This window comes from Dipodomys merriami, unplaced genomic scaffold, assembly GCF_024711535.1.
Source record: "Dipodomys merriami isolate MVZ:Mamm:240054 unplaced genomic scaffold, mDipMer1.0.p SCAF_59, whole genome shotgun sequence".
In the NCBI taxonomy this organism is placed as follows: Eukaryota; Metazoa; Chordata; class Mammalia; order Rodentia; family Heteromyidae; genus Dipodomys; species Dipodomys merriami.
In genome coordinates this window covers 7125953-7150997 of record NW_027206168.1, presented here as the reverse complement: position 1 = coordinate 7150997, position 25045 = coordinate 7125953, and the positions used below count along the sequence as shown (strand labels likewise).

Sequence of the window (25045 nt, the reverse complement as noted above, 5' to 3'; positions counted from 1 at the left end):
CATCTCAGTAGTTCTCTTTTATAAGTTTAGATAACAAGCATCTAGAACAGATATATGTTAAAAGAACTATTCATTTTAAAAGAAGATTAAATAGTCAGGTGCCAGTGGCTCATGCCTGCAATTCTAGTTACTTAGGAGCCTGAGATCTGACAAGGTTCAAAGCCAGCTCCAGGCAGGAAATTCCATGAGACTTTTTTTTTTTTTTGGTTGGTTGTGGGGTTTGAACTCTGGGCCTGGGCCCTGTCCCTGAGCTCTTCAGTTCAAGGTTAGCGTTCTATCACTTGAGCCACAGCAGCACTTCCGGTTTTCTGGTGGTTTACGGGAAATAAGAATCTCACTGCTTTTCCTGCCTGGAATGGCTCTGAACCTCGATCCTCAGATCTTAGCTTCTTGAGTAGCCAGAATTACAGGAATTAGACACTGGTGACCAGCCCTCCATGAGAGAGAGAGAGAGAGAGAGAGAGAGAGAGAGAGAGAGAGAGAGAGAGAGAGAGAGAGAGAGAGAGAGAGTGTGTGTGGTGTGTGTGTGTGTGTGTGTGTGTGTGTGTGTGTGTGTGTGTTTACAGGCATTAGACACTGGTGACCAGCCCTCCATGAGAGTGTGTGTGTGTGTGTGTGTGTGTGTGTGTGTGTGTTTACAGGCATTAGACACTGGTGACCAGCCCTCCATGAGTGAGTGTGTGTGTGTGTGTGTTTACAGGCATTAGACACTGGTGACCAGCCCTCCATGAGAGTGAGTGTGTGTGTGTGTGTGTGTGTTTACAGGCATTAGACACTGGTGACCAGCCCTCTCGATCCTCAGCCCTCCATGAGGGTGTGTGTGTGTGTATATGTGTAATTACAGGCATTAGACACTGGTGACCAGCCCTCCATGAGGGTGTGTGTGTGTGTGTGTGTGTGTGTGTGTGTGTGTGTAATTACAGGCATTAGGCACTGGTGACCAGCCCTCCATGAGGGGTGTGTGTGTAATTATAGGCATTAGACACTGGTGACCAGCCCTCCATGAGGGTGTGTGTGTGTGTGTGTGTGTGTGTGTGTGTGTGTGTGTGTGTGTGTGTGTGTGTGTGTGTGTGTGTGTGTGTGTGTGTGTGTGTGTGTAATTATAGGCATTAGACACTGGTGACCAGCCCTCCATGAGGGGTGTGTGTGTGTGTGTGTGTGTGTGTGTGTGTGTGTGTGTGTGTGTGTGTGTGTGTGTGTGTGTGTGTGTGTGTGTGTGTGTGTGTGTGTGTGTGTGTGTGTGTGTGTGTGTGTGTGTGTGTGTGTGTGTGTGTGTGTGTGTGTGTGTGTGTGTGTGTGTGTGTGTGTGTGTGTGTCAGTCGTGGGGCCTGAACTCTGGGCCTGGGCAGCCCTTCAGCTCTTCAGCTCAAGGCTAGCGCTCTACCACTTGAGCCATAACACCACTGCTCTTTTTCCGCTTATGTGGTGCTGAGGAATCGAACCCAGGGCCTCATGCATGCAAAGCAAGCACTCTACCACTGAGCCACCTTCCCAGCCCCCTCTATTTTTTTGGGGGGGAGGGGGTCCAGTCATGGGGCCTGAACTCTGGGCCTGGGTGCTGTCCCTCAGCTCTTCAGCTCAAGGCTAACGCTCTACCACTTGAGCCACAGTTCCACTTCCGGCTTTTTTCTTTATGTGGTGCTGAGGAATCGAACCCAGGGCCTCATGCATGCAAGGCAAGCGCTCTACCACTGAGCCACCTTCCCAGCCCCCTCTTATCTCCATTTTTTTTTTTTTTTGGTTAGTCATGGGGCTTAAACTCTGGACCTGAGTGCTGTCCCTGAGCTCTTCAGCTCAAGGCAAGCACTCTACCACTTGAGTCATAACACCACTTCCAGTTTTCTGGTGGCTTACTGGAGATAAGAGTCTCACGGACTTTCCTGCCCAGGCTTTGAACTGTGATCCTCAGATCTCAGCCTCCTGAGTAGTTACGATTACAGGAATGAGTCACCAGTGTCTGGCTGCACATTGCTTTTGACATGTATTTAAAAATTTTTATTTAAAAATTTTAGCTGGGCACTGGCTACTCAGGAGGCTGAGACCTAAGGTCCATGGTTCAAAGCCAGCCCAGGCAAGAAAGTCTGTGAGACTCTTGTCTACAATTAATCACCAGAAGACTGGAAGTGGTGCTGTGGTTCAAGTGGTAGAGTGCTAGCCTTGAGCTAGCCCAGGCCCAGAGTTCAATCCCCACAACTACCCCCCCCCAAAAAAAAAGCAGGGCTGGGAATGTGGCTCAGTGGTAGAGTACTTGCCTTGCATGCATGAAGCCCTAGGTTCGATTCCTCAGCACCACATAAATAGAAAAAGCTAGAAACAGCGCTTTAGCTCAAGTAGTAGAGTGCTAGCCTTGAGCTGAAGAGCACAGGGAGATCTCCTAGCCTCAGAGTTCAAGCCCCATGACCACCACCAACAACAACAAAAAAGCAATATGCAATAGTGGCTGCAATCCTGAAAGACAAAATGCTGTCCCTGGATATATCAAAGCACAAAACTTGAAGAAAGAAACCACACAGCATAAAACAAAACATCCTACGAATCAATAAGATGATGATCCAAAATAAAAACAGCCAAAGGACATAGGCAAGCAATTTATACAAAAGGAAATACAAACAGCCAATAAACATAAAGAGATGAGTTAACTTCCCTATTAATCAGGAAAATTTACATTAAAACCAAAGGCTGAGTTATGGCTCAAGTGGCAAAGTACCAGCCTAGCAAGCCCTCAGTTCAAACTCCAGTATCACCAAAAGACGATACCAGCTTCTAGTAAGCAGATTTTACTATGTCTTTTAGCATGAAGCATTGTTGTATATGTGGAATTTTCTCCCCTTGCAAGTGGAAATAAAACAGCAGCTCTGCAGGGCAAACCAGAATATAGTCACACCATAAGTACCTATGAATTCTATTCCTCAGCATCTATCCTAAATATATACACATGGGTTCACTAAGTGACTCATATAAAGGTGTTTATTAGCACTATTTCTAATAATCCAGTGGCTATGAGAGTAATAATTTTGGCTTATCCCTATTAAATGAATCATGGTTTATCTATATTATATAATTTAAGGGGGGGGCCTGGGAAGGTAGCTCAGTGGTAGAGTACTTGCCTTGCATGCCTGAGGCCCTGGGTTCAATTCCTCAGCACCCCATAAGCAAATAGAAAAAAGCCGAAAGTGGTGCTGTGGCTCAAGTGGTAGAGTGCTAGCCTTGAGCTGAAGAGCTGAGGGACAGCGCCCAGGCCCAGAGTTCAGGCCCCACGACTGGACCCCCCCCCCAAAAAATAATAATTTAAGGGGGGTTATTACAGTGAGCACACAAGTTCAAGACCAACACACCAAGGCCTAGTGTTCAAGCCCCAGCACCAGCACAAAAAAAAAGCAATACAAAAACATAAAACAGTATCACACACTAAGACTATTTGTGTACAGAAGTAGGTAGAAATATCCTGGCTGAATTCATACTATACTGGTAATAGTTGTTACTTCTAGAGAAGGACAGAGGTTGACAGTTATAGTCAAAAGGAATCTTAGCCTTACCAAGTCTGTGTAAAGTTTTCATGAAATACTTTATGTATGTTATATAATTTAACCTTTTTTTTGGGGGGGGGGGAGGGCTCAGTCATAAGGCTTGAACTCTGGACCTGGGTCTTGTCCCTCAGCTCTTCAGCTCAAGGTTAGAGTTCTACCACTTGAGCCACAGCACCACTACAGTTTTCTGGTGGTTAAGTGGAGGTAAGAGTCTTACAGACTTTCCTGCCTAGGCTGGCTGTGAACCCTCAGATCTCAGCCTCTTGAGTAGCTAGGATTATAGGCATGAGCCACTGATACCTAGCTTATCATTTAACATTTTTAATTGTAAAATACACAAATGTCAGTAAGAATTTGTCTTTTTGCTAGTCCTGGAGTTTGAACTCAGGGCTGGGCACAGTCCCTGAGCTTTTTGCACAAGGCTAGCACTCTACCACTTGAGTCACGGCACCACTTCTGGCTTTTTCTGTTTATGTGGTACTGAGGAATGGTATCCAAGGTTTCAAGTATGCTAGGCAAGCACTCTACCACTAAACCATACTTCCAACCTGTCAGTAAGAATTTTTAAATATCTGTTTATCAACTACTTTATTTTATGTTTAATTCCTTAAAAGACCTCAGGCAGGGACTAACAAGGAAGAGAAGTGATGAGGGTGAGGATAGGGTAGGAAAGAAAGGAAGGCAAGGGAGAGCATTTGGGAGGTAGAGTCAAACAAAATGCTATGTATGGATGGAAATAACAGAAATCACACAAATGATTTTTTTTTTTTTTGTCTGTCATGGGTCTTGAACTCTGGGCCGGGGCACTGTCCCTCGGCTCTTCAGCTCAAGAGGAGTGCTCTACCACTTGAGCCACAGCACCACTTCCGGTTTTTCTGGTGGCTTATTGGAGGTAAGAGTCTCCCAGACTTTCCTGCCAGGTCTGGCTTTAAACTTCGATCCTCAGATCTCAGTCTCCTGAGTAGCTAGGATTACAGGTCTGAACCATCAGCACCCAGCTTGAATTTTTTTTAACAAATGAAACATTCTGTAATCCACTAGGCCACATTCCTATCCCAAATATAAGTTTAAATCAAATTAAATATATTTATCTCCTCAAAAATCTATCATTTCTTCTTGGCAAACACATTCTCTTTCTTTTAATCTTTTGAAATACAGAGTACAAAACTGTTATCTAGGGCTGGGAAAGTGGCTCAGTAGTAGAGTGTTTGCCTCGCATGCATGAAGCCCTGGGTTCAATTCCTCAGCACCATATAAACAGAAAAGGCCAGAAGTGGCACTATGGCTCAAGTGGTAGAGTGCTAGCCTTGAGCTGAAGAGCTTAGGGACGGTGCACAGGCCCAGTGTTCAAGCCCCACAACCAACAAAAAAACAAACAAAAACAACAACAACAAAAAAAACCCACACACAAAAAACTGTTATCTACAATCACTATATTGTGCAATACCATAAGGAGAGTGTCTTACTCCTAACTGTAACTTGGTACCGTTTGATCAACCTTCCCCCATCCCTCTCTCTCCAGCCTCCAGTAGTCAGCATTTGATTCTTTACCCCTATGAGTTCACCTTTTCTAGACTCCACTAGTGAAATCATGCAGTGCTTGTCTTTTTGTCCCTGGTTCACTTCACTGAATGTTGTCCATGTTGTCACAAATGACAGGGTTTCATTCTTTTACAGTATTCCAGCATATACATGTATCACATTTTCTTTACCCATTCATCAAATCGCTAACTGTTATCAGACACTGCTTAATTCCATATCTTGGCAATTGTGAACACAGCCATGCAGATGTTTCTTCAGTATACTGATTTCTTTCCTCTGGATATACGTGCATCACTGAGATTGCTGGATCACACTGGGGAGGCAGAGATTGGGAAGACTGAAAATTGGGAGGCCAGTCTGGGCAAAAAGTTAGCAAAACTCTCCACCTCAACCAACATGCAGGTAGGACCTCTGGTCCTATCTATAGCCTCCTAGAGGCTCACTGTCTAGGCTAGCCCTTTCAAAAATCATAAAAGGCTACCAATAAAGCCAGACTGGCCATGTGGCTCAAGTGGTAGAGCACCAGATGAACAAGCAAGTCCAGAAAACTCAAGGTCTTAAGTTCAAGCCCTAGTAGTGGCAATAAATATAAATTAATAATTTTTTTTAAAAAAGGGCTGAGAATGTGGCTTAGTGGTAGAGTGCTTATCTACAATGCATCAAGCCTTGGGTTCAATTCCTCAGGATCACATAAACAGAAAAACTAGAAGTGGTGCCGTGCTCAAGTGGTAGAGTGTTAGCTTTGAGCAAAACAAACTCAGGGACAGTGCCCAAGCCCTTAGTTCAGCCCTAGGACTGGCAAAAAAAAAAAAAAAAAAGAAAGAAAGAAAGAAAAAACCGAAGCCACCTCAAGCAGGAAAGTCCGTAAGATTCTTATTTTCAACTAACCACCAAAAAGCTGGAAGTGGAGCTATGACTCAAGTGCTAGTCTTAAGTGGAAAAATTAAGGACAGTGCCAAAGCCCTAAATTCATACCTAAGTATCAACACAAAAATAAAAAGGAAGATGCCAAAGGATTATGACTTTAATAATAAATAGCTATAACTTGGAAAAATTGCTCAAAAGTTTGAGATTTGGGTTCAAGTGAAAGTTATGTTTTATGCTGTTTGCTGTTCAAAAGCTGACACTTTTAAATATTTAAAATAATTTAGATATACTGGTCCCTCCGTTATAATGTACAGACAGCTTGAAATATAGCTATTTTAAACAACCCTGCTAGATCATCGAACAAAAATGTAAATATAAACTTTTATTCAGTTAAGCTATCAAAACCACGATAATACTGTGAATGAAAATAACATTCAATTTGTAGATTTACATAGCACTGATTTTGTCTAACATGTCATTAATAAATTTATATGCTTTAAATAAACCATTGTAATTAAAGTTAAAAAAAAATGGAAGTGGCACGGTAGCTCAAATGGTAGTGTTAGCCTTGAGCTGAAGAGCTGAGGGACATGCTTAGGCCCAGAGTTCAAGCTCCACGACTGACCAAAAAAAAAAAAAAAAAATCAATCTAGCTAGGCACCAGTAGCTCAAGCCTGTAATCCTAGCTGCTCAGGAGGCTGAGATCTAAGGGTCATGGGTCAAAGCCAGCCCAGACAGGAAAGTCTGTGAGACTTATATCCAATTAACCACCAGAAAACTGGAAGTGGCACTGTGACTCAAGTGATAGAATGCTTGCCTTGAGCTGAAGAGCTCAGGGACAATGCCAGGCTCAGAGTTCAAGCCCCACAACCAACAAAACAAAAAACAAAAAACAAAATCATTCCATGGAAGACTACAAGAGAAGCTCCACACATTGCTGACAATCACTATGCAAAATAAAATAAAGCAACAAAAAAATGGCTGCATGGCAAAGCAAGTACAAAGTCCTGGATTCAATCCCCTATCAAAACAAAAACAAAAACAAAAACAAAAAAAATGGGCTCACACCTGTAATCCTAGTTACTTAGGAGGAGGCTAAGGTCTGAGGATCTTGGTTTAAAGCCAGCCTGGGCAGGAAAGTTTATGAGACTCTTATCTCTAATAAACTACCCAGGAAAAGCTACAAGAGGCACTGTGAACTGAGAGTAGAGCACTAGCTTTGAGCACAAAGAGGCTCAGAAACAATGCCTAGGCCAAGTTCAAGCCCCAGGACCAGCAAAAAAAAAAAAAAAAGACTGCTAAACTTATATCCAACCAATGAGAAAGGGCTCAAAACTCAAGCCTTATTCAGGAAAATCCAGAGGGAAAATAACTAGCCCTAAAACCTCAAATTAGATAGTTGGATTAAAAAAAGAAAAGTCACTAAATACAGAAACTCTATAATATGCAAAGTGGCTCCCCAAGGAAAGAATAGGCAAAATTTGGGTGAGCATAATTTATCAAAGAACACATAAGGGAGATTACAGATAAAGGGTACAGTGACAAAACAAGAATGGCACATATCTATAAAACTGACATTAGGCTATACATGAAAAGCACTGATGACAGACTGACAAGTAAAACGGAAAAAAGCAGTATGACTATAAAGAGAAAGACAAAGGAAGTTTAGGCCCAGAAAAGAGATTAAAAGTAAGTGTACAACAGGGTGTCAGTGGCTCACACCTGTAATCCTAGCTACTCAAGGAGGCTGAGATCTGAGGACAGAAGTTCAAAGCCAGCCTGGGCAGGAAAGTCCAAGAGATTCTCATCTTGAGCGGTATGGCTCAAGTGGTAGAGTAATAGCCTTGAGCACAGAGGCTCAGGGACAGAGCCCAGGCCTGAATTCAAGCCCTAGGCCTGGGGGAGGGGGAGGGGATGGAGTGGGGGAGATGAGAAAATGTTAGTTATGACTGAGTATAGGTAGTAGTCTATATGTAACTTGTCATCTTACTCTTTTTCTTTGGTGAGCATAAATTGTTTGTAAAACACCAATGAATAAAAGGTGACCCCAGAGTGAACTAGCCAAACAAAAGTGCTAATATCTTTGTTTTCTTTAAAGGAATGATTCAAGAATAAAAGCAGACTGTTTCTCTATTTTATTATTATTCCACTAAATAACAAAAGAAAATCTAAACTCAAACTAGGAGACAAGAGCGTAAGAATTAGTTGGAAGTGGCGCTGTGGCTCAAGTGGTAGAGTGCTAGCCTTGAGCTAAAGAGCCCAGGCCTAGAGCTCAAGCCCCATGACTAACAACACCAACACAAAAAAGAATCAAAATTACATCCTTAGCCGGGCGCTGGTAGCTCAGGCCTGTAATCCTAGCTACTCAGAAGGCTGAGATCTGAGAATCTCGGTTCAAAGCCAGCCCACGCAGAAAAGTCCATGAGGTTCTTTTTTTTTTTTTTTTTTTTTTGGTCGGTCATGGGGCTTGAACTCTGGGCTTGCCGCTATCCCTATGCTCTTCAGCTCAAGGCGAGCGCTCTACCGCTTGAGCTACAGTACCACTTCCAGTTTTCTAGTGGTTAATTTGAGATAAGAGTCTCAGTGACTTTTCTGCCCGGGCTGGCTTTGAACTATGATCCTCAGATCTCAGCCTCCTGAGTAGCTAGGATTACAGGCGTGAACCACCGGTGCCCGGCCATAAGACTCTTATCTTCAATAAACCACCAGAAAACTGGAAGTGGTGCTGTGGTTCAAGTAGTAGAGCACTAGCCTTGAGCTTAAGAGCTGAGGGACAGTGCCCAGGCCCAGAGCTCAAGCCCCACAGCTGAGAAAAAAAGAAAGGAAGGAAGGAAGGAAGGGGGGGAGGGAGGGAGGGAGTTTTAATATATTTAAACCTTGTACCTTGTAGTTCAGAATTACATTGCAATGTAGTAACCAGATATAATGACCCAAAAAATGAATTTTTCTTTTTCTTGCCAGTCCTGGGGCTTGAACTCAGGGCCTGGACACTGTCCGAGAGCTTCTTTAGTTCAAAGAGAGCACTCTACCACTTGAGCAACAGTGCCTCTTCAGGCATTTCTGAATAGTTTTACTGGCGATAAGAATCTCATGGCCTTCCCTGCCCAAGCTGGCTTCAAACAGTGATCCTCAGATCTTAGCCTTCTGGTAGCTAGGATTATAGGCATGAGCCACCAGTGCCAGGCTCAAACATGAATTTCAAAATAGGTAGTAATCTCAAAAAAGTACCAGGCAAGGAGAAAAGTACCTTAAGGCCTGAGAAGGGACAGTCCTGTACCAATTTTCATTAAAGAAGAAACAGAAATCCCTAAACCATAGACTAAAAAGCTTATTATCAGTCTCTACAAATGTCAAGAAAAGAAAAAATACAGTAGCTTTTTCAAGTATCTATGATCCCTTAAGAAACCAACACCTAGATCTCAGGAGGCTGAAATCTGTGGATTATGATTCAAAGCCAGCTGGGGAAAAAATTCCATGAGCCTCTTAACACAAAAAAGACATGGGTCAAGTGGTAGAGTGCTGGTCTCAAGAGGAAAAAGGTAAGGACAACACCTAGGCCCTGAGTTCAAGCCCCAGTACTGGCACCAATGAAAGAAAGAAAGAAAGAAAGAAAGAAAGAAAGAAAGAAAGAAAGAAAGAAAGAAAGAAAGAAAGAAAGAAAGAAAGAAAGAAAGAAAGAAAGAAAGAAAGAGAAAGAAAGGAAGGAAGGAAGGAAGAAAGGAAGAAAGAGAGAGAGAGAGAGAGAAAGAAAGAAAGAAAAAGAAAGAAAGAAAGAAAGAAAGAAAGAAAGAAAGGAAAGAAAAAAAGAGAAACCAAGTCTTTCCCATAGGAAACAACCTGAATTCAATAAGAAGAAAGCCATGCTGACCTCATTTCTTTTTTTAGACAGGATTACTAGGTTAACGAAATTCAAAGAATACTAAGTGTTGTTCCATTGTAAGTTCATTAGGGCATAAAATCCAATTACTCCTTACAGTAAAAAAAAATGCAGTCTTGACAATAACAGAGTAAGCGAAATAATTCATCTATTTCATAGAATGATACAGGAACATACTTCTCAACATTTAATAACTGCAAAGAGAGGCAGAAGCCATGCAGCCACAAGTCTTGCATGTGGAGAAGACATGCAATGAGAAGTACAGCTAACAAGGTGACAGGAAGAGTTAAGATGAAAATTGACAGACAAAAAATGGAGACTTGGGCTGGGAAGCTGGTTCAGTGGTCAAGTGCTTGCCTCGAGTGCGTGAAGCCCTAGGTTTGATTCCTCAGCACCACATAAGCAGAAAAAACAGAGTGGCACTGTGGCTCAAGTGGTAGGGTGTCATCCTTGAGCTGAAGAGCTGAGGGGGAACACCCAGGCCCAGAGTTGGGCCCCAAAACCGACAAAAAAAAAAAAAAAAAAAGTAGAGGCTTTAATTCAACAAGATGTAACTTAACAGGGATAAACTAGAAAGTAATGTTTAATGTGCTTCAAGTTCAAGGTTAAAAATTATTTTGACAGGTCTATTTCCTAGAGAAAATATCTGGCTAGAAAATCAGTACAGGGGCTGGGAAGATGGCTCAGTGGTAGAGCGCTTGCCTTGCATGCCTGAGGCCCCGGGTTCGATTCCCCAGCACCACATAAGCAAAAAGAAAAAAGCCGGAAGTGGCGCTGTGGCTCAAGTGGTAGAGTGCTAGCCTTGAGCTGAAGAGCTGAGGGACAGCGCCCAGGCGCATAGTTCAGGCCCCACAACCGGACCCCAAAAAAAAAAGAAAATCAGTACAATACCATGAACTGACTGGACAGAGAGGAGAATGATCATAGTCTAACCATTTTATCAATGAATCCAACCATATCTGAAATCTACATCTCATCTGAGGAAGGATATTTCTAAACTGGGAAGAGTAGAAAAGGGAGACCAAAAGTGTTAACAAAATGAGCTCCCTTCCCATAGCTTAGTATACTCCTTCCCCTCTCTACAGCTTAGCATGCTCCTTTCCTAGGTAATACTAGGTCCATGTAGTAAAGGCAGTAAATAATCAGCCTCCAACCCCCTCTAACTTGGGATGGCACTTCTCTAGGGCAGCTACCACCATATAAGGCAACAAAAGCCCCTTAGAGTGACCCTCAGCTCTAGGCAGCTGCAGGACCCTTATCTACTATTTGGACAGCAGCCACAAATCCTAGTCCGCCATGATGAAGCCCCTGGCCCACACGTACACACCAGGGTCTCCCCCTCCTAGCCCCTTTTAGCTCCCCGCCCCAACTTCTTAGATTATATAGGTCATCTCAGACAATAGCCGGTGCTGCTTCTCATTCTCTCTTGTGAGAAGGGGTTCTGCAGGCCCCTTTCTGGGCAATAAACTTTTCTTTGTTCTCTGTACCTGGATGTCTGTGTGGTTCTCTGGTAAAGTCTAATAATCTTTCAAAAAGTCTGTGCTTTCATCACTTGAAAGGTTGTAGTACAAATGAAAAAAGAACTTAATGGTGTTGTTACACAGGAACCATCAGATTGCTTTCTAGCAATCCTAGAAAGAAATATTCAATACAAGGAAATATCCAAAGGCAAAACTGTTTGCCTCATTAATGGTTCTCATGTGAACACTACATGTTTGAGCAGAGACCAAAGGAACATTAAGAACTTTCCAAAGGACCAGGAGTGCTTGTAAGGAGGTTGGTCTCAATAACCTCAAAGGTCCCTTTCCTTATGATATAGAAGAATCTGATATATCACGTCCCAAACTATGTCCCTGATGCTGTCAGTGTGTAGGTTTACAGGGTTTGGTCAAATCTGTCTTCAAATCCCAAACTCATTATATACCTAGCTATGGAAACTTTTTTCATCAGTAAAATGGAAATGATAAATTTCTATTAAAGGGGGGAGTAACAGATCTTTTTGTTGAAAGAATAAGGTAGCTATTTACAGAGCAAAAGAAATATAGTAAACATTTAACAAATAGTATTTTTTTTTACTGTTGTCAATATTAAAAATAATAACAAATAACCTGATACTTGGTATGACTGTGGGAGTCAAGACTTGTTTATCTCAACTTCCCTGTTCAAAAACACAGAAAGGCCAGGTGCTGGTGGCTCATGCCTATTTTTAATCCTAGTTACTCAGGAGGCTGAGATCTGAAGATCATGGTTCAAAGCTAGCCTGGGTAGGAAAGTCTGTGAGACTCTTAGGCCCAATTAACCACTAGAAAACCAGAAGTGGCGCTGTTGCTCAAGTGGTAGAGTGCTAACCTTGAGCTGAAGAGCTCAGAGACTGAGCCCAAGCCCAGAGTTCATGCCCCACAACCAAAACAACAACACAGAAAGACAGACAGACAGATTCCTGATTGCACATTAAGACTAGATTCCAGAGGGCTTGTCACATTAAAGAGCAACATAGGTCTGAGGATTGAGGTTCAAAGCCAGCCCAGGCAGGAAAGTCCATGAGACTCTTATCTCCAAGAAACCACTAGAAAACAGGAAGTGGCGCTGTGGCTCAAGTGGTAGAGCGCTAGCCTTGAGCTGAAGAGCATAGGGACAGCGCCCAAGCCCAGAATTCAAGCCCCATGACCAACCAAGAAAAAAAAAAAAAGAGCTCCAACTACTGGGTGCCAGTGGCTTACGTCTATAATCCTAGCTACTCAGGAGGCTGAGATCTGAGGATCACAGTTCAAAGCCAGCTTGGGCAGGAACGTCCCTGAGACTCATATCTCCAATAAACCACCAGAAAACCGGCAGTGGCACTGTGGCTCTAGTGGTAGAGCACTAGCCTTGAGCTGAAAAGCTGAGGAACAGGCCCAGGACCAGTGTTCAAGCACCATGACCAACAAAAACAAACAAACAAACAAACAAACAAAAAGAGCTCCAACAAAAGTAACAAACAATTCTGAGTGTATGATCAGGGATACATCATACAGGCAGTGACATTCACACCAGATGAGGCATGGAATAGAAGAATGAGCAGAGTGAATATGAATCACACCAGTGGTCAGAGTTAGAACCAACATATGTGGAAGGACTACAAGGATTTCAAAACTGAATTGTATAAAAGGGCTCTAAGGTCTGTACAAGCAAATGAATGCCATGCTGCACAGCAAGCTGTCCCTGGCCTTCACAAGACTTTCGTGATGCAGAAAACTACTCAAGTAGATACCTGGAATCTCAGGCTGCAAGAAAAGCAAGTTGTATTTCTAACTTGAACATGGTCACAATTCAGGAAAAATAAGAGAACAGCTTCCAGAGATAAGCACTGTGTCCCATCCATTGGGAAGGTGGACAACTTGGAAGAACAAAGTCTGGGGCTATGGTATCACATCATGTATAAGGCATCAATATAACAAAGGTATAAGGAGCAAGTCTTAGAGTCAGCTAAGCCTGGAATACCTTTAGTGGCTCTATAACTTTGAGCAATTTATTAAAACTTTCAGCTGGCCACTGGTGGCTCACACCTGTCATCCTAGCTACTCAGGAGGCTGAGATCTGAGGATTGTGGTTTGGAAGCCAGCCTAGTCAGGAAAGACCAGTGAAACTTTTATCTCCAATTAATCTCTAGAAAACAAGAAATGAAACTGTGGCTCCAAGTGGTAGAGTGCTAGCCTTGAACAAAAGAAACTAAGGGACAGCACCCAGGCCCTGAGTTCAAACCCCAGGACCAAGAAAAATAAAAACAAAAAACAACTTTGAGAGCCTGTTTGCTACTCTTTGTAAAATATTGATTTAAAAAATATGTTCCTCTTAGGGTTCTTGTAAGAAACAAAGATGCAATGTGCTTAACACATTACACGGAAAGCAAGATCCCCATACTAGCTATTCTTCCATTCAGTTAACGTGTTTACTAAAGTATCAATTTCATCAAAGCAAGACTAGCAAAATTCACACAGTACAGCATAGGCTTTTAACATGTATTGAGAGAGCTGCCTCCTGAGCCTTTTATAAATGCCAGAAATCCTAGCTACTCAGGAAGCTGAGATCTGAGGATCTAAGCAGTCTAGGATTTGAAGCCAGTCCAGGCAAGAAAAAGTCATCAGACTCTTATCTACAATTAACTAACAAAAATACAGAATCATAACTGTGGCTCAAACTGTAGCCTTGAGCAAAAAAATCTCAGTGCCCAGGCCCTGAGTTGAAGCCCCAGGACAAGCAACACACACACACACACACACACACACACACACACACACACACACACACACACACACACACACACACACACACACACACACACACACACACACACACACACACACACACACACCACACACACACACACCACACACACACACACACACACACACACACACACACACACCATCTGCCAGGTGCGCGCGCACACGCACACTCATGCACACACACACGCACGCACGCACGCACACAACAAGCAAAACACACACACACAACAAGCAAAACACACACACACACACACACACACACACACACCTGCCAGGCAATGGTGTGGCTACTAACTGCTCAGGAAGCTTAGATCTGAGGATCACTGTTAACAGCCAAACTAGACAGGAAAGTCTATGAGCCTCTTATCTCCAATAAACTACTTAGAAAAAGCCAGAAGTGGTGTTGTGGCTCAAGTGGTAGAGAGCTAGCCAGCCTTGAGCAAAAGAATCTCTGGGATAGCTCCGAGGCCTTGAGTTAAAGTCCCAAAATAGGCAAAAGAAACCAAAAAACAAAAAGAAACTGAAAACCCATTCATATATGCAAATATAAGAAAAGGAAGCCTTTAATATTCATTAATTGGTATTAGAGTGGAATAATGAATAAGGAGGCAGACTTTTAAAAATAATTTTCCTGGGCTGGGAAGGTGGCTCAGTAGTAGAGTGCTTGCCTTGTATGCATGAGGCCCTGGGTTCGATTCCTCAGCACCACATAAGCAGAAAAAAAGCCAGAAGTGGCACTGTGGCTCAAGTGGTAGAGCGCTAGCCTTCAACTGAAGAGCTGAGGAACAGCACCCAGGCCCAGAGTTCAGGCCTGGCCCCACGACCAACCAAAAAAAAAAAATTTCCCTTTTATTTATAGGTTACTTTGGTAAGACTGAGCCACATTACTATAATAACTTAGAATGAGTTTTAAGGAGTGAAATACACCAATAAAATGGAGGAGTAAGTTTGCTTTCTCTGACAACAAGTTATTACTGGATGTTTTACCATGGATTTATAACACTAATAAGTATAATAGCTTTCTTCCACTAATCCCAAAATTAACCCAATTCCCCTCAAAGGTCTAACTGTGACATACCTCCACTTTATGTATTTATGTATTCATTTATTTATTTTTGCTAGTCCTGGAGCTTGAACTCAGGGACTAGACACTGTCCCTAAGCTTCTGCATGCTCAAGGCTGGCACTCTACCACTTGAGCCACAGTGCCACTTTTGGCCTTTTCTGTTTATATGGTACTGAGGAATCAAACCCAGAGCTTCATGCAGGCTAGGCAAGCAATCTACCACTAAGACACATTCCCAGCCCCCCTCCACAATATTAAAGGCAAAGAAAAATTAACCTCTAAATTAGCCCTTATGATAAAAGCAGAAAAACAGTGAGCATCTCATAGAAGCACCGCCTCTCATCTCTGACAATGTTACGACTTCTTGGGCCTCCTCAAAAAGGACATTTTCTTTTTTTTTTTCCATCTCTAACATCTAAGACATACCTAACAGCATCTCAACTTTAATCTAGTGATCTCAGAATGGGAATTTCATAAGTCCCTTTCTTTCAGAGTAATTGAATGAAGACAGGACATGCAGGGTAAAAAAGCTAGAAGCATGAAGTGATGTCAGAGAAATCACTCTTTGAGAAATGTGGTAAAAAAGTCCAACAAAACACCCTGTACCTTTCTTCATCATGTCTCGGTCCAAGGCTACAATTCTCTGAGCGAGATATACTTCTGATCGAAAATGGAAGCGCTTGGCTCGCTGTTCTTTCTTTTCAATTGCTTCCTACAAAATACAGAAAAAGTCAAAAAGATAAAGCACAAAGAAGGAAAGCTATATTATAAACACAACACAATGCATTCGTGACAAGCCTAAAATAAATCAGAAGAAATAAGCAACACTGTATGTACTTTGCATGAGGTTTTCAGAGAATTGGATATTCATGATATAGTACTAATACTGCTGAAACCTATCATAGCCTATCACTATGCCTGGGACATAGTAGGAATTCAATGAGTGTTTGTTTATAAAGCTTCCTGACATTTCATTGATTATTAGCAATCATGACAACAAATTACACTGAATTTTACATTACATCTTAATTTTCAAAGAGCAGAAACTGAGGTATTAAAAAAAAATTAAGATTTTCCCAGCACAGAGGCTCAAGCCTGTAATTTCAGCTACTTGGGTGGCAGATATCAAGGGATGGCCTAGTCATAAAAGTTCATGAGAGCCGGGCGCTGGTGGCTCACGCCTGTAATCCTAGCTACTCAGGAGGCTGAGATCTGAGGATCGCGGTTCAAAGCCAGCCCGGGCAGGAGAGACCGTGAGACTCCTATCTCCAATAAACCACCAGAAAACCGGAAGTGGCGCTGTAGCTCAAGTGGTAGAGCGCTCGCCTTGAGCTGAAGAGCTGAGGGACAGCGCCCAGGCCCAGAGTTCAAGCCCCACAGCCGACAAAAAAAAAAAAAAAAAAAAAAAAAGTTCATGAGAAGTTGGGTGCCTGTTGCTCATGCCTATAATCCTAGTTACTTAGGAGGTTTTGATCTGAGGGCAAGGTTCAAAGCCAGCCCAGGCAGGAAAGTTTGTGAGACTTTTTTTTTTTTTTGGGTCCGGTCATGGGGCCTGAACTCTGGGCCTGGGCACTGTCCCTCAGCTCTTCAGCTCAAGGCTAACGCTCTACCACTTGAGCCACAGCACCACTTCTGGCTTTTTTCTTTTTGCTTATGTGGCACTGAGGAATCGAACCCAGGGCCTCATGCATGCAAGGCAAGCACTCTACCACTGAGCCACCTTCCCAGCCCCAGTTTGTTGGACTTTTATCTCCAATTTACCACCCAAAAGCCAGAAGTGAACATGTACTTCAAAGAATAGCGTGCTAGCCTTGAACACAAAAGCTGAGGGACAGTACCCAGGCCCTGACTTCAAGCCCAGATCCAGCACACACACACACAAAAAAAGAGGACTGGATACAGTCTGCTGTCCTAGCTACAGTGGAACTACAATGGCTGAGTGCAGTGGAACATACCTTGTCATAACTAGCAAAGAAGGAGCACATGCAAGAAGAATCACAGTCCAGGCCAGCCAGGACATAAAGTGAGATCCTATCTCAAAAATAACTGATCCAAAAAGGGGACAGAGGTATTGCTTAAGTAGTAGAGTACCTGCCTAGCAAGCTCAAGGCCCTGAATTCAATCTTCCATACCACCACTATTTCTTCCCCAAAAAGTAAGATTTGAGGGAGTTACTTCAGCTAGCTAAGAGGGAAGATCTTTAATTCCAATGCTATTTCTAGGAGCCTTGCTATCCAAAACCAAGACTTTACATTGTCTGTGGGCATGCTAATCATGATCTTCTACATTATGTCTGCTTGAATGGTCCACTCCCTACAGTTACTTCTCTGTTTAAAAATAACATTAAAGCAAAAAAACACGCTCTTCTATTACAGCCTGGTGTACATGGAATTAAGTTTTTCTTCTTTTATTACTTTTTATTTTTATAGTGCTAGAGATTGAATCGAGTCTTCTACATGTAGGTTGGTGTGCTATTAATGAGAACTTGATCTCTTCACTTTGTTTTCAAGATGGGTCTTGCTACTGGCTTGGCTAAGGTTAGCCTCAAAGTCATGATCCTCTTGTCTCTGTCTACCTAATAAGACCTATAATACCATAATCTGCCAGATAGTTTTTATTTATAACTGATTAACAATACCAGTACTTCATAGGAAAAAAAAATCAGCTTTACAAATTTCTCCCAAAAGCAAAAACAATTCTAGGTCCAAATATGGCTTTCTGATGGCTCTTAGAAACCCTTCACTGAGCCTGGCTCCTGTGGCTCATGTCTGTAATCCTAGCTACTCAGGAGGTTGAGCTGAGAAACGTAGTTCAAAGCCAGCCCGAACAGGTGTGAGACTCTTCATGTCCAATAAACCACCAGAAAACAGGAGGTGGTGCTGCAGCCCAAATGGTAGACCACTCGCCTTGAGCTGAAGAGCTGAGGGACAGCACCCAGGCCCAGAGTTCAAGCCCCACGACTGACCAAAAAAAATTAGTGAAAGGTTTTTGTTTTGTTTTAAGAGTCCCACAGACTTTCCTGCCTGAGCTGGCTTTGAACCTCGATCCTCAGATCTCAGCCTCCTGAATAGCTAAGATTACAAGCATGAGCCACCAGTACTCGGCTTCCTTCACTAATTTTATCTTAATTTTGCCAGACTGAAAGTCTGACTTTAGAAGCCTTGTGGGAATTGCTGAAGTAGTAATACCTATTATTTCCCAATAGTTACACTAATTTCCTTCTCTGAAGTCTTCCTAGTACAAATAACAATCTGCTTTCCTTTAGAAACTATTTAAATACCAACTCTGGAACTACTATTCCTTTTCCCACACACTTGTTTCACATAATAGCAGATGCTGTAGGATTAAGAATATTCTATAATCTTAGCAACTCTGGCAGTAGAAATAAACAGGATGAAGGCTACCTGTGAAAAATAGAACAAGACCCCACCTTAACAAATAAGCTGGGCATGGTGGTATATACTTGGAATTCCAGCATAGGTAGTAGAGGTGTAGTTCAAGTGGTAGAGCACTAGCTTTGAGTGGAAAAAGCCAAACAAAAGCTTAAGGCCCTGGATTCAAACCCTAGTAATCAAAAGGGAAGGTGGGGGGCACAGAGAGGCCTCAAGATTTTATCTGGAAAATACCGTAAAACAAAAAGGGCTGAGGGGGACTGGGAAGGTGGCTCAGTGGTAGAGTGCTTGCCTTGCATGTATGAAGCCCTGGGTTCAGTTCCTCAGCATCACATAAGCAGAAAAAGCCGGAAGTGGCACTGTGGCTCAAGTGGTAGAATGCTAGCCTGAGCTGAAGAGCTGAGGGACAGTGCCCAGGCTCAGAGTTCAGGCCCCACAACTGACAGAAAAAAAGGGGTTGGGGGACTGAGGGTATGGTTCAAGTGGTTGAGTGCTTACCAGGCAAGCACCCAGCCCCAAGTTCAAACACCAGTGCCACTAAAAATAAAACAAAAACCCTCTACTTCTTTTTCAATTACAGTAAGAAAATGTATTTACTTTGTTCTCTTTTCTTGTCTAGGGGCCATTCTTGCCAAGGGCCATTTGGACATTGATAACATCATTCTTGGGCAATTCCAAATTATTGATACTGGCAGATGGTTTGCAGATGGACTTTTCACCTTTAAATAATCTGAGACAGACTGAGACAAACTGAGATATAGAGATAACTATAATAAGGTTGTATGACATACTTATTTCTATTTTTGCCTTTAGGCATTCAATATAGCAATTTCAGAAATGTAATTCAAAATCCTGTTCCAAACAGAACTGACACATTTAAGTCAGGAAAAAAAGTTAAAAAATATCTAAAAACTGGATGAAAGCAACAATTTGTGTTGACTGATTATAATAAGGAAAATAACAGATACCTAGTTACAACTGTGGTACTATGGTAACAGCAAGCACTAGAATAAAAGCAGTATTGTAAGATGCTGTGAGAAATTCAATTTGTGCAGTATTCCAAGATGCTGCGAAAAATTCAATTTGACTTGTCCTTCAAAGCTCAGGCAGACATACAATCAGAAAACCCTGTTTTCAGCCAGATGTGGTGTTATATGACTGTAATCTCAGCAACTGAAAGACTGAGGGAGGATAATCACAAGTTTGAGGCAAATCTGGGCTACGCAGTAATCGGCCAGCATGGGGTACAGAGACAATCTATTCCTCTAGTCCTCAAAAAAGAAAACTATAAAGACATTTACTAACAGCTTACAATGTGCTAAGAGGTTTTCATGTTTTATTAAAGTGGAAATATCCAACTATTCAGGAAAGGAAACAGGATTGTAGTTCAAGGTCAACCTTGGTAAAAGTCAATGAGATGTCTCAAAATCAAGCCTGACTTGTAATCCTAGCTACTAGGGAAGCAGAAGTAGATCTCAGTCCAAGATTAGCCTGTGGAAAAAGCTCAAGATTTTATCTAAAAAAGAAACTAAAAGGCAAAAGGACTGGGGGCTTGGCTAAAGTGATAAAGTGCTTGCCTAGAAAATGTGAGTCTCGCCGGGCGCTGGTGGCTCACGCCTGTAATCCTAGCTACTCAGGAGGCTGAGACCTGAGGATCATGGTTCAAAGCCAGCCCGGGCAGGAGAGACTGTGAGACTCCTATCTCCAATAAACCACCAGAAAACCGGAAGTGGTATTGTAGCTCAAGTGGTAGAGCACTCGCCTTGAGCTGAAGAGCTGAGGGACAGCGCCCAGGCCCAGAGTTCAAGCCCCACGACTGCCCCCCCCCAAAAAAGAAAAGAAAATGTGAGTCTCTAGTACTGTCAAAAAACTAAAGGGGGGGGGGGCTGGGAAGATGGCTCAGTGGTAGAGCGCTTGCCTTGCATGCCTGAGGCCCTGGGTTCAATTCCTCAGCACCACATAAGCAAAAAGAAAAAAGCCGGAAGTGGCGCTGTGGTTCAAGTGGTAGAGCGCTAGCCTTGAGCTGAAGAGCTGAGGGACAGCACCCAGGCCCAGAGTTCAGGCCCCACGACTGGACCCAAAAAAACAACAACAACAACAAAAAACTAAAGGGGGGGGGAGGACAAGAAAAAGAGAAAAAAAAAACCTAAACGGTTGGGAAGGTAGCTCAGTGGTAGAGGGCTTGTCTTGAATGCATGAGGCCCCGGGTTCGATTCCTCAGCACCACATAAGCAGAAAAAGCTGGAAGCGGCACTGTGGTTCAAGTAGTAAAGCACTAGCCTTGAGCTTAAGATCTGAGGGACCTACAACTGACAAAAAGTATATATATATAGCTAATGGAATCACTTGTATATATTTTTTGAAACAGTAGAACTTGTCCTCATGTCTAAAACGAATAAACATAACTGGGATTATAAAATAATTAGTTAAGGTAGAAACAAAACACATTTTTTAAAAAAATAGAAATTGGGTTTGTTTTGTGTATGTATGTTTTTAAAAGCATTGCCAGCTGGGCACTAGTGGCTCACACCTGTAATCCCAGCTACTGAGGATCTGAGATCTGAGGATCATAGCTCAAAGCCAGCCCAGGCAGGAAAGTCTGTGAGACTCTTTATCTCCAATTAACCACTAGAAAACTGGAAGTGGCACTGTAGTTCAAGTGGTAGAGTGCTAGCCTTGAGCTGAAGAGCTGAGGGACAGCGCCCAGGCCCAGAGTTCAAGCCCCATGATTGACAAAAAAAAAAAAAGCATTGCCAGGTGTGAGATATAGTACATACTCATCACCTCAACATTTGGGAAATATTGAGAGTTTAAGGAAGGCTATATAGTGACCCTGTCTTACAATAAATTAATTAAATAAATAAAGCCTGTACGGATCTTTCTCAAAAATGGTTAAGCAAGCCAGATGTCATCCTAGCTACTCAGGAGGCTGAGATCCAAGGATCATGGTTCAAAGCCAGTCCAAGCAGGAAAGTCCGTGACACTCTTATCTCTAATTAACCTCCAAGTCAGAGGTGTGTGACTCAAGTGGTAGAGTACTAGCCTTGAGCAAAAAAGCTCAGGAACAGCACCTTGGCCCTGAGTCCAAGTCCCAGGAAAGGCACACACACAAAAAAGGCTAAACACAGGCATCTAGATAATAGTGATTTGATCTTTTCATGAATATAAGAACACTTAGAAGGGCTGGGAAGGTGGCTCAGTGGTAGAGCGCATGCCTTACATGCATGAGGCCCTGGGTTCCATTCCTCAGCACCACATAAGAAAAAAAAAAAAAAAAAAAGCTGGAAGTGGCGCTGTGGCTCAAGTGGTAGAGAGCTAGTCTTGAGCTGAAGAGCTGAGGGACAGCGCCCAGGCCCAGAGTTCAGGCCCCATGACCAGACCCCAAAAAGAAAAAAACAGAAACAGTATCTAGGTGTTTTCAGGATACATGAAAGTACTAATCTGATAAGAAATCGATAAGAAAAATAATTTTTCATCTAGCAACAAAGGAAATAGCAAAGTAAAAGTATTTATGATTCTGCAAGTCCTAGGGACCAAGTTCACTAAGTTCACAAGCTTATGAAAAAGAATAAATAAATGCTTACTTTGGAGGTCACATCGATTCCAGTGATAAAGCTGCCAGCCTTGTTTTCATATCTTCTGCTTGTGTCCTAACATAAAGAGGAAGGGTGAGAACTTCTGACAGGAAAAAAAAAAATCCATACTGAAAGGCAACCTGAGAACTGTTTCTTTTTGGCGCAGTCATTCTTTTTAGCAGCCATTTCCTACATGACTAACAACCCCTTAAGAAGCCCTTCCAGGGGCTCAGAATGTGGCTTAGCGGTAGAGTGCTTGCCTAGCAGGCATGAAACCCTGGGTTCAATTCCTCAGTATCACAAAAGCAGAAAAAGTCTGAAGGGGCACTGTGACTCATGTGGTATAGAGTGCTATCCTTGAGCAAAAGAGTCTCAGGGAAGCTAGGCGCTGGTGGCTCACACCTGTAATCCTAGTTACTCAGGAGGCTGAGATCTGAGGATCAGATCTTTCCAGCCCTAGCAGCAAAGACTGTAAGACTCTTACCTCCAATTAACCACAAAAAAACTGGAAGTGGTACTGTTGCTCAAGTAGTAGTGCGATTTCCTTGACCTGAATTGCTCAGGGACAGCACCCAGGCCCAGAGTTCAAGCCCCAGGACTGACCCGGGGGGGGGGGGGAGGGGGGGGAAGAGCCCATTCCCAGCCATAGAAGCAATCAAGCACTCTAACAAGAAATCTTTTCTAGATCAGACTGTCCAAAATCTTCAGTAATTTCATTAACTGAAGGTACCTACATAAATGGAAATCTGAAGGTTTTTGTGAAAAATGTCAAACTGACCAAATGTCAAATGTCATTTTGTGAAAAATGTCAAAATGACCAAACCAGGTTGGTCAAATTCCCAGTGCTAGGCCACAAGGTGGAGTAGAAAAGCCTTTGCAATGTGAAGAAGTCCAGACTCAGCCAGAGCTCCAAAACACACACAGTGCAATACAGAGGATGGAACGTGGAAGCCCCAAGAAGACTAAGTCTCAGCTCTGATAACCACAACAATTACATTATACACTGTACAATTGTTTGAAACAACCTTCCATGTTATCTGCCTGCCTTCCTGGCATCTTTTTCTTTTCTCCTCTTTGTGCTTCACAGAAGTTAACATTCCTCCATCTCAGAGTCTTGTCCCCATCTCAGAGTCTTCTGTGCTTCCTAATGGATCTGCTGGGAACACTCCGTGCCAATCTTCACACTTGGGCTCTTTTTTTGCCACTTATGGTTCAGCTCAAGTGGTAAAACACTTGCCTAATAAGTATGATGCCCTAAGTTCAAACTCTAATACTGCCAAAGGGAAGAGGGAGAGGTCATAAGCTTAAATGTCAGTCTCTCACAGAACCTTCCCTGGTCACCTGTGTCATACTCTGGTCTCTGCTCCATTCTTTGCACATCTTCCCGGTCCCTTTCTTTTCTTTTCTTTTCTTTTTTTTTTTGGTCAGTTGTAGGGCTTGAACTCTGGGCCTGAGCACTGTCCCTCAGCTCTTTAGCTGAAGGCTAGTCCTCTACACTTGAGCCACAGTGCCACTTCTGATTTTCTGGTGGTTTATTGGAGATCAGAGTCTCACGGCCTTTCCTGCCCGGGCTGGCTTTGAACCTCGATCCAAAGATCTCAGCCTCCTGGGTAGCTAGGATTACAGGTGTAAGCCACCAGTGCCTGGCTAGTCCCTTACTTTCTATCCCACTAACAGCTGTTATGGGCTGGAGGCTCAAGTGGTAAGCCCTGACTTCAATTCCCAGACTATGGGGATGGAAAGAGGACACAACTTTGTGTTTTCTACTTAGCACTTAGCTATGTAGAACTGAGAACTGTTTCTTTTTGAGCAGTCCTTCTTTTTAGCAGCCACTTTCTACATGACTAACGACCCCTTAAGAAGCCCATCCAGGGCTTCAGAATGTGGCTTAATGGTAGAGTGCTTGCCTAGCAGACATGAAGCCCTGGGTCCGCTTCCTCAGTATTACATAAACAGAAAAAGTATGAAATGGCACTGTGTGTAGCTCAAGTGGTTGAGTGCTATTCTTGAGCAAAAGAGACTCAGGGAAGCTGGGTGCTTAGATACATAGCACTTAGCTATGTAGAAACAGAAGTTATTTATCTACTTGTATGCCCCACTGGAACATAAACTCCCAAAGAGTTTTTAAACCTGATCTAGTACCTAGGATTGGACTTGGCACTCCCAGAGGGATACAAGGTATACAGGTTAAATGGAATGATTACCTACATCACAACTGCAGTGATACTCAAATGATAGCAAAATGCCATTGTATTGTTACCAGCCATTCATCATCTGCCATCACTAGTTATCCTACTTTTCCCATTAACTACAGTTTAAAGGGCAGGATTCGCTGACACATGTAGAAGGGGGCGGGGAGGAGAACAACAGGGGTGGAGGGATAATTCATGTTATGGGTAAAAGTGAGCCATCAAGGACCTATATAAAAGCAGCTCTAAGAACTGGACACAGAACTCTCCAAACCACAGGCAAAGCACCCTTGGCTGTCCCCACTGGTGATGAGAGGCACCGCAGGTCAGACGCTGGGACTACGGTGTGGGTGCTACCCGGGCAAGGGGAGGTGCTGGGTGGCAAGATGACCCTCCGGTCACCACAGCAACCCAAGCTGCCGACGCGCCAGCCTCCCCGAAGAGGCGAGTGCCAAGCTCGGGACACACCGACTCCCCTGGGAGCGCTGGATGCGGGCGCCACCCGGCCGCCCCAAGGGGACCGCTCCCGGCTGCTCCCGCCCGGCGCTCCCCTTTATCTGCAGTCCTCCCCATTCCCCCTCACACAGCCTGGCTCCGAGGGGCGGAAAAGCGGGTCCACCATCCTCTCCCCGCTCCCCGCCTCCCGCAGCCTCTCAACACCCATTTCCGGGCGCTCGAGCGTCCTCTCCCGCGCCCCGCGCTGGCGCCCTTCATCCCCCTCCCCGGACTCTCCAGGCCCCGCCGCC

At 43.4% G+C, this 25045-nt stretch overlaps 1 protein-coding gene across 1 annotated transcript in view; it reads right to left on the bottom strand.

The window, feature by feature from the left end:
• Positions 1 to 25045, bottom strand: part of Ncbp3 (nuclear cap binding subunit 3) — a 53598-nt gene that overhangs the window by 28091 nt on the left and 462 nt on the right. The window contains exons 2-3 of the mRNA XM_070001756.1: positions 22120 to 22185; positions 15750 to 15855 (exon numbers count right to left, since the gene is read on the bottom strand). Of these exons, the coding sequence (XP_069857857.1) occupies positions 15750 to 15855; positions 22120 to 22185 (172 nt within the window). The remainder of the gene's footprint in view (positions 1 to 15749; positions 15856 to 22119; positions 22186 to 25045) is intronic.